This window comes from Juglans microcarpa x Juglans regia, chromosome 7S, assembly GCF_004785595.1.
Source record: "Juglans microcarpa x Juglans regia isolate MS1-56 chromosome 7S, Jm3101_v1.0, whole genome shotgun sequence".
Classification (NCBI taxonomy): Eukaryota; Viridiplantae; Streptophyta; class Magnoliopsida; order Fagales; family Juglandaceae; genus Juglans; species Juglans microcarpa x Juglans regia.
In genome coordinates, this window is record NC_054607.1 from 13,057,071 (window position 1) to 13,067,440 (window position 10,370).

At 32.2% G+C, this 10,370-nt stretch overlaps 1 protein-coding gene across 1 annotated transcript; it reads right to left on the bottom strand.

The window, feature by feature from the left end:
* Positions 1-208: 208 nt before the first annotated feature.
* LOC121241402 (L-ascorbate oxidase-like) lies at positions 209-6,036 on the bottom strand. The gene is made up of 5 exons (XM_041139159.1): positions 5,610-6,036; positions 5,422-5,514; positions 5,137-5,349; positions 3,888-4,082; positions 209-1,329 (listed from the first exon to the last, which is right to left on the bottom strand). The coding sequence occupies exons 1-5, from the start codon at positions 5,913-5,915 to the stop codon at positions 376-378; spliced, it is 1,761 nt and encodes a 586-aa protein (XP_040995093.1). The 5' UTR covers positions 5,916-6,036; the 3' UTR covers positions 209-375.
* Between the last annotated feature and the right edge of the window lie 4,334 nt (positions 6,037-10,370).

Genomic DNA, 10,370 nt, shown 5'->3' on the forward strand with positions numbered 1-10,370 from the left:
AAAATAACATTCGTTTTTACATAAAGAAGTTTTTCAAAATCAAATTGATAAATGAATTGGCAATATTATCAACTGAAAAGGATAAACTTGAGTATAAGCATCTAAAGAATCAAGAGCGATTTTAAATAAAATCTCCTGATTTATTTTTCAATATAATTTTACTATTTTTAAACTAAGGCCTCACCTTAGTTGTTCGCCACAAAATATATATGTTGAACATCCCTGGCCTGGCATATACTAGGAAAATTACCGATCAACCACATTATTGATATGGGAAGAATAACTTACTGCATAAGAAGGATCAGAACAACGATAATAACACTGATTCATGATCTCTTGGATCATCTCTCCTAGAGGGACTAAAGTTAGGTGGAATCAGCCTTTCTTGTTCAAAAATTTCGCAGTTAGACCACAGGTAAGAGCCTCGTTAGGTATGCTTTTCACATGATGAACACCTTCGGCAAAGACCACGCCCATACCCATATGCAAATGAGGCTCGATGTGGCAATGGAAGGCCCACACTCCTGGATTATCTGCCACATACCTTAAAGCTGTCCATCCATATGGGAATATGACTGCAGTATTCCTCAAAGGCGGATTTTTGAAGTTGAGTTTCTTCTCATCCTTGGCCGAGAACTTCCCTTCTCCATATCCCAACACCCAAAAATCATGACCATGCAAGTGCCAAGGGTGTATTTCGCTAACACTATCGTCTAGCGCATTGGCATTTTGAAGTATCACATCTACCGTAGTATTCAAGCCAAACATGTAAACTCCACTGCCAGTAGTTGAGTTAGGGTTTATCGGAGGTCTCATCACGTCATAGTTATCGGGGAAGTTCTCAGGTGGACTCTTTTGATCGAAAGCATTTCGTAGACCATATTTTATGGAGCCCAGATAAGGAGTAGGCGGTAATGCTAAAGAGACATTATTGATAGCCCACTTGGTAAACCCATCAATTTTATTTTGGGTGTTGAGGAGGGTGATCCGACGGTTGTAATTCTTCGGAGGTTTTGGGGACCCCATGAGAGCAAAGATACTCTTAGAGAACGTCTTGCTATGGTCATAATCATTCCATCGAGGAGTCACGGGAGGTGGAGAAGTGGGGAACTTTGACGCAGAAATTGGTTGGTAATTTAGGATGGTAAGGCCAGGAGGGGTCGCTGGAAGCCTTCCTCTTACACCTATAGAAAGCCAGTAGTTCTTGGAAGGATCTTGGTCTGTAGTTATTAGGACTGAGTAGCTTTCACCAGAGTATATGTCCAAGTCATTGACCGCAAATGGTTGAAGATAATTCCCGTCAGCTTCTACCACCACCATTTTGTGATTCTGAAGGAATACAAACACATAAAGACAAAGTATTTAGATTAACAAAAGGACATGAAAGAGATACAGCAACCAGCTATCATGCATCAAGTAGACAACAACACAAATAAGCAGCTTCCCCAATATCCTTCTGGCCTTGGAAAGACTCGTGCTTTCCTGTTTAACTAATGGACGTTTGCATGTTCCTTTCACACGAAAGGATCTGGCGATGAACAGGTCATGATAAACAGATAAAGCAGGCATGTTCAGATGGCAGCATGCCTCATTGTTTCAGTAAAATTTTCAGAGTCGTACAATATGGAGAAAGAAATATTCAACATGTCACATGATCTTCAAAGGCCCAAGGACAATGGAAAACACTAAAAAAAAATAGGTACTCATGATCGAGAGCTCCCTGTGTTAAATGAAAACGATAAAAAGATAAGCATATATTTAAAATTTTTATTTTTTTAGCATCCTTTACCATTAAAAAAAATTAAAAAATATATAATTTTATTAATAATCACTTTCTAAAAAAAATTAAAAAAACTTAAAAAAATTAAAAAGAAAATAAAAAAATATAAGAAGTAAGCCTGCTATTCCGGAGAGAAAGAGGGGACACAAACTAGAAAAATCGTACGGATTCTGTAGAAAGTTACGGCTTTAGCTTCTGGACTTTTCGCTTTATAATCAAACCATAGCTTCGGAGTTTCCCAAGGAAAAAGAGAGAAGAAAAAAAGCTTTTCGTTTTTGGACCCGCCAAAAGTTATTTAGCTGAAAGATTTTCCTGGTATCTCTCTGTTAACATACTACACACGTGATTTTTTTAATTTTGTTTATTAAGTACGTGACATATAAATAATGAGTAAAAAAAAAATCAATTAATCTAATAAAAATAAAACAAAAAATATATATATAATGTTTAATTATATGATAAATAGCAAGCTCATAAAGGGTCCTTGGATGGCACTGTGTAAAAGTGACAAGACTTCGTACCCATTTCGCATGCATTCTGCCACCAATACCACGCTGCTATGACTAGCGTTTTACACAGATCCGCCCAGACAAAGAAAAATAAATCCAATGACTCGTTTTCTATTTCCTTACTTTATATATATATTCTCAATTTTACTTTTCTCAGTTCGATCCATACTTTTCTGAATCCTATGTAATTTATCTTTTGCTCACAAAATAAACATAACTATCTCTAATTAGCTTCGCTTCCACGTTGGGGATATATACTTCTAATTGGGTTTACGTTTCACATAGATAAGATATATGTCGAATTATAATTTTTTTTTTTTTTTTATATAAAACAAACCTAAGCGTATCGCGAACATTAAAATCATTGCCAATTTCTAATTTTATTTTATAATTCTATTTCCGTAGCCACTATTAGAAATTTTTAGCCACATCACCTATATTTCTAAAAAAATAGTCAATGATATAATTAGAATTTTATTAGAATATTATAAAGATTAGTAAGATATTATGTATCAATGATTCTCAAATAATGTATGATCTCATACACTACTTATCAGAATGAGATATTATGTGCAGCCATTGTGACTATTAGAGAAAGGGTTTTGCTATGCATCAACTCATATTCACCCCACACACCATACTTGACAGTTTTTTTTTTATATAAAGTATGAGGTGTGAGGTAGTGAATAATAACTAATAGAGAGATTTATTATCGTTCCTTTATCATTTTTCTGTGACAATAAATTATTAGAAGATTATTTATTATCATTTACTCATCTGTCAATCATTAATTATTATCATAGAAAAATAATTAAGATATTATAACTAAAATAATGATAAATAGAGTTTTCTTGATAAGGAAACTATATGTCATGGAGAATGATTTATCTACCTATCAAAGTTTCGCCGATTCAAACCATGTTGTCGTGGAATCTTAAGAACAAGATTGGTGGAGAAAGTATATTATGGTTACATATTCTATTCAGCGTGTGTTGTTACATCAGCCTATCTACAAAATGTTGTGGTGCTGCATGTAGAGCGAAGAATCAAAGGTTTTACTTCGTTAACTTTTACGAAACTTTTCAATTTATCTTATTTTATTATTATAATTTTTTTAAATTTTTACATAAAATAAAATAAACAATTCAATTTTTTTTAATTCTAAAATAAAATTAATATTAAAAATATATATTCTAAGAATATTTTATTTAATTTTTAACTTTTATCTCAACTCATTTCATTTTATTTATACAAAAGAAAGGAGCCCGAGCGAATCGTACGTTTTCTCCATAAACAAGAAAGAAAGTTCAAAGAAAGAAAATGACCCGATCAGAAAGTTATGCGTGAGAGCCAAGTAGTAGAATATCCTTTTTACCTTTAAAACATTATAATATATGCCTTGGAATATATACATCATGATTAAAGTAAGGTAAATGATAGTTGGCAATTGGCATGACGTAATTTTAATCATTTTCTTTCTTTTTTTTTTATTCAAATTTAAAAAATTAAAAAAAAAGAAGAAATACTAGATGTGTGGCGTAGCATGATCTAGTTAAAGTAATGCATGATTGGTATTTGGAATAGATCATATTACATACCCCAATGGCCAGGTTGAGTGAAGCAAGTGCCGTGGAGCTGGCAACCCTCAGCCTGTAAGTCTTATTGGGACGCACATGTAGGATCTGAGGTGCGCATTGTTCGCTTCCCCTAAATTTGCACTGGCTGGAGGTGGTGTTGCTATATTGAGCTGCCAGGGAACAGTTGTACTGTCCTCTTCCGTTGATCAGTAAGCTCTGGGAAGCATATAATGTAAAAAGTGGGACTGCTGCTGACATCGATAATTTAACGAATGAAATTGATCAAATGTATTTTTTTATTTTTATTTTTCTTTCAATATTTTTTATATATTTTTAAAAATTAAAAAAAATATCAATTCATTAATAATCAATACTTTAATTATTAAGTAAAAAATTAAAAAATAAAAAATTTTAACATTACTTTTATCGATTAAAGTAACATTTTTTAAAGTGAAAAGTTAAAACCCACGCAAGAAACCAATCGACGGGAAAAGAACTAAATGCATGCACATGCAAGAGAAAGAATTGTGTACTTTGCTTTCGGATGGAGATTACTTTACATCATGGTGATCAAATATTTATTAAAGGAAAACACTATTCCCACATAAGATCTCTATCGAAATCTTCTACCATAATTTTTTTTTTATTTAATGATTAAGTAAATGTTTTTAAACGAATATGTGATTTTTTTTAAAAAAAGTCTAAATAGTTCAAAAAATAGTAAAAGAAATAGTAAAAGAAAAAGTAAAAAAAAAAAAAAAAAAAAGTGTTTGAGGGTTCCGTAAAAAATTTCGGTAGAAATTTTCTGTGTCCTTTATTAAAAGAGCGTTTTTACTCTGTCGCCTTAGTAGTATTGCTTAGACTTAATGTTAATTGCTTTTACAATTTTTTTTAATTTTTTATTCACATTTTTAATATATTTAAATATTTTTAAAAAATAAAAAAAATATTTCAATACACTAGTTCAAAATTCATGTTCACGTGTCTATCTTTTGCAGTCGGAATAGATCTGATCCAAATTATTATTATTTTTTTAATAATTTTTTTTTCTGTTATTTTGTTGTGTCGTGAACCGAGCGTCTGTAGCAGGAAATGGTCGATCACGAACCTCGTTATTAGTGTTTTTTTGTCATCCTCTTTGGATGGAGGGTCTGGAAATTTTGTTCCCCCCCAATCTCTTACGTACGTGCATGTCTTGTTCACGGCAATCTTTTTTAATTGGATTTGAAGGAATTGCAATAGTGATAAAAACACAACAAATTTAGGGTACCTGAGGTTCACCGATCCAACGAAATGGGTTGGAGGAGAGGCCAACCTCTTGCTCGTGAACACTTTTGTGCCACCAGTCGCTCAACAATAGGTTGAACTCACCATCGTAATGGAATGGCTCTTTCTCTCCTTCTGCAACGTCCACTATCAGAGACCCATACAACCCTGCCGATCTCTGCATGCCCAAGTGGCCATGGTAAAAGTATGTTCCTGCCTGCACATTTTTGATCAAAACGTTTAACTCTTTCACAGAAAGAGAGAGAGAGAGAGATGAGTGAGAGATTACCCTATCAACTTTGAACCTATAATGAAAGGTCTCCCCAGAGTTGATAGCACACTGGGAAATGAAAGCAGTTCCATCTGCCCATGGTGTGCCCAACTGAAAAATAAGAGCATATAACACCCAGATCAATACAGCACATATAGCTTTAACACAGGTGTGAAGGGGAGAGAGAGAGAGAGAGAGAGAGAGACCTGTCGGATTCCATGCCAGTGAATGACAACTCCCTCAGTGGAGAGCTTGTTAGTGAGTTCAACAACAACTGTGTCTCCTGCTTTTGCTCGGATGGTCGGGCCGGGAAACTGGCCATTGATCCCCATCACGACATGCTCGATGCAATCAGGAGACCAATACATATACTCTACTTCCCATTTAAAGTGCCTGGTCTTGGCACCTGAAGATATTCCAATAAACGGTAATAAAATGCACCAAATAATGAAGGCCCTAAGAGTAAGACCCCTTGAAATTGGGCGAACCATGGAACCATCTGTTGGCACCATGTTCTCCTAAACAGAACAGAGGAAAGTGCAAAAAAGAGGGCCTACAAAGCCTTTAAGAAATGTAGAGGCTAATGAAGTTGAACTGTGTTGGGGTGTTGGGTAGTGAAGGTTTTATAATGGTGATGGAACTATTGATTAATTTATTGAGCAGTGAAAGAGCTAAAAAAGCTGCTTCCCCCACCCCCAAAAAAAGAAAAATAAAAAATAAAAAAAAGAAAAAACAGAAAAAGAGAAAGCAAAAGAAATTAAAAGAAAGCTTCCAACTCAAGTATCTTGGATTCCACGGACTTGTAATTTGGAACGGTACGATTGGTATTGGTTTTATTCCATCCTTCGAACACTCTTTCGCGTGACAATATATAATTATAATGTTCCTCTAGTACAATTAGATCATAAAGCAAGAATGAAGAAAGAGAGAGGCCGAAGAACTATCACAAATTTCCAATTAACATTAGACATTTATATCTATATATATATCGTTATTGGAGGTGGGTTAGATTATGATTCAATTATTATAATGTTACATTTATTAATGATATAATATAAATAATTAAATCTATCTATTTCTATCGGTTTTAACTTTTTAAATAAATAGTAATTTCACATATTATCAGAACAAAAATCTTAGCTTGAACCCTAAGTACTCTACACTTAGGTTGTGTTTGGATGTTGAAATGAGTTGAGTTGAGATGATAAAATATTGTTAGAATATTATTTTTTAATATTATTATTATTATTTTAGAATTTGAAAAAGTTGAATTGTTTATTATATTTTGTGTTGAGATTTGAAAAAGTTGTAATGATGAGTTGAGATGAATTGAGATGAATTTATGTTCTAAACGAAGCTTTAAACTGACGAAAATAAATAGATTTAATTATTTATATTATATTTTTAATAATCCCAGATCAACACATGAACCAAAAATGCCATTGATACAAATATTTGTGGTTTCTCACATGTATACGGAGGCGCTTTTAAAACTTGCACTACAGATGTTTTATTTTTATTTTTTAACAAATGGGAGTTGGGAATTTTAAATTTAGATTTTTTATTTGAAGAATCGAATCTTATGTTATCATACTATCAAACTCTTGATGTGATCGTGAGAGGCTGCCCATCCAATAAGGATGGGAATTGGATCGAACAACTTGGGCAAATGGAACTGCATGCCTCTATCACATATGTCATAAAGACGACAGAGAAATCAATTATTTGTTCAAAGTTGATATCTGGGTTACAGTTGTGAGGACCCTGGATCCATGCACACGCACTGATGCATCGAGGCCGGCTGGTGGAAGTATAGAACTGTTCATGAAGTGCCAGTACCTACTGTAGAAGTGATAATGCAATGAGTAATGATACCATACAATATATTTCATAACATATTTCATAATAAATATTGTAAAATGAGAATATTTTAGTAAAATGATGCTACTGTTTACGAAAATAAGATTTTTTAAAAATATTGTCATATAAAATGTTATGAAAAATTACATCATTTTTCTAATGCTACATATAAGAACGTCCTGCCTACCTATTAGCATCAAAACAAAGCTCAGCTTTCTCAAGTGCCACTCGACTCTAAAGGTGAAGGCTGCTCTACCTCAGTTCCACCTAGTGCCACTCAACCTCTCCACTCAGTACAGGATTTTTGTATTTAATTAAATAGTAATGTTATATATAGTCGTGGAGTGCGCAAGTACCGTATATTTGTTTTGAAAAATAGTGGGGTTTACTATTAAAAAAATTAATTTTTTTTTTATATGAGTCTCATATTTATTCACTTTTTTTAAAGTGATTGAGCGACGCTTACACACTCACGACTGTAACTATTATTTTTCTTAGTTAAATTGTGAATTTGTTATATTGAGGAAATCGGTTGTAACCGTTTTCCATTTTTCGCTGCTTCCAGGATGTCAGTGCACATGACATGTTTGTTAGAATGCCCGAATATTTTGGGCTCCCTTTGTCTTTAAATACAATACTGTACAAATCAACCCTTGTGAAAATGAAATGATATTTTCGAGCGCTGCGTCCTTCACTACCTACTGCATTCGTACTTTACGTAAACGCGTAAAAGTTAAAAACATATGGGCTTGGATATTAAAATACATCAACGCCTCGTAAATTTGGATATTGAGACTTATTTTATCTCATATAATTATTATAATTTTTTTAAAATATTTATATAAAATATAATAAAAAATTTAAACTTTTTAAATTTTAAAATAAAAATAATATTAAAAATTTATATTCTAATAATATTTTGTTCAATTTTTTAACTTTTATCTCATCTCATTTCAATTCATCTGTGTAATCGAACGAGACTTAAGGTGTGTTTGGTAAGCGTGTTGATCATCACCTCATATTACTCCACTATTATTCATTATTATTTATAAATTATTCTCTATTTTTTTTACTATTAACATTCATTACTTTTTCATTATTTTTTCTTATTATAAATATTCACACATCACCTAAAATCACCGTAATATCTAAACATAGCCTTAATTAATTTGAAAATAGATCACGTGCGACCAAAAGTTGTACCACCGTTATTAACAAAACATCCTCGATATTATTTCCTGATGCTTAATGGATAAACCATTATATATATAATAAATGTATATAATATGTCCTCTATAAGGAATATGACCATATGTAATTAATTTTCTTAATTTATTACCCAAGCGGGGATATGGTTGGCATCCAAAAAAAAAAAAAATGTAGGAAAAATTACCCAATTGTGGTTTTGATAACACAGAAATAAAATAGAAAACGAAAGGAGATGGGAGAAGAGAGAATGAGAGAGAGACTTTCAAGACCACATATTTACTATTCTCAATTATTCCTGAATACAAAACATAGATTCTTATTTATAAAGAAAGATGCTTGCCGGTTAAGTTTGAAATGTTGAGAATATTGAGATGTATGGGCTGATGTTCCAATGGTTGTTTCTCAAGCCATTTGACTTGACAAAAACAGTTTGTAATATTGGCTGTTACAACCTTATTAATGAATATGTTTGTTATAAAAAATAGTAGTATTAATCTAATTAACTTTAATTTGATAATTACGAACATCAAATCAAGATAATATCAAATTAAGATTTACAACAATGATAATAATAATAATGGTGCGCAAACCTACAATTAAAATCGTGCGTAAACATCTATAAGAAATATCTACAATTAAATGTGTAATTTGTGGCGGTCAGTGTATCCTGAGTATGTCATGATGATCATGATCGTGCGTTAGGCTTCTCGGAAGAAAGATATACACGCATGCATGTATTGTCTTTGTTTTCATGGTCATGACGAGCTGGAACCATTCAGTCATTAACGAAAAAAAAAAAGATGAGGGGCCCTTCTACTTTATATATGCACATGAAAAAGGCGAAAGGAGCAGGCAAAACAAAGTAGTGATCGAAGACAACAAAAATAAATCATGAATCCTTCCAATTCGTGTGAAGAAAGGGAACGATAGACGAGTTGTTTCCATTAATTTTTCTGTCTGGGTCTGGCTTTTCTGAAGCATTTGCTTGACAGTTTGTACCCACAATGCGGGCCCCTGAATCGATATCGTACCTAAACCAGGTAATTTCATGATCTTTTTAATATTATTCGTATCGCCGACACGATTTGAAACTTTATTTTATTTTATTTTATTTTAAAACGGCATAATTAGATTATATTGGTATATAAGATAGAGATTGATTATGTCATCCATACTCTCGATAAGTCAGGATATGCGGTGTATGGGATCTTATATTGTTTGAGAATGAAAAATTCTCTCTTTTAAAATATATGCCATATGATTTGAACTTTCTATTAGACGTTACAGTTGGTATCAAAGGTTGGTTTGAGATTTTGTAGACTTTAAAAAATGAATTTGATCAGATCTAAGGTTTTAGAATTCATCAGACTTTGAGAGATGATTTTGATAAGATTTAAGATTTAAGATTTTGCAGAATCTATGGAATGAGTTTTTGAAAATATGAGGTTTTGGATTCTGCAGACATTAAGATGGATTTTGATGAAAGTTAAAGTATTAGGTTTTGTATACTTTAATATATGAGTTGTGGTCAAATCTGAAGTTGTAGATTTTGTAGATCTTAAGAAATGACTTTTATGATATTTAACGTTTTAGATTCTACGGATTTTACTTAGTGATCTCGATAAGGTTTACGGTTTGGATTTTGTAGATTTTAAGAAATAATTCCTTTTGATATTTAAAGTTTTATATTCTGCGGATTTTAAGAGAATGATTTTTATCAGATTTGAGGTTTTAGATTCTCCTAACTATGGTTTATTGGATTAAAGGTTATAGAAACCAAAGAATTTGATACGTTATTTTGATCAAGTTTGAGGTTATTGATTATTTGGATTTTAATACATAAATCTAATAAAATCTTAGGTTATAAATTCTGCAAACTTTAAGCAATAATTATTTTC

What these genes read in the sequence shown, in the direction of transcription:
- LOC121241402 (XM_041139159.1), bottom strand. Translation starts at nt 5,915, where the DNA reads ATGGTGCCAACAGATGGTTCCATGGTTCGCCCAATTTCAAGGGGTCTT. An exon ending in ATAGGTTCAAAGTTGATAGG is followed by an intron (nt 5,350 to 5,421) that starts GTAATCTCTCAC and finishes AAAAATGTGCAG; the next exon opens with GCAGGAACATACTTTTACCA. An exon ending in GTTGGATCGGTGAACCTCAG is followed by an intron (nt 4,083 to 5,136) that starts GTACCCTAAATT and finishes TATGCTTCCCAG; the next exon opens with AGCTTACTGATCAACGGAAG.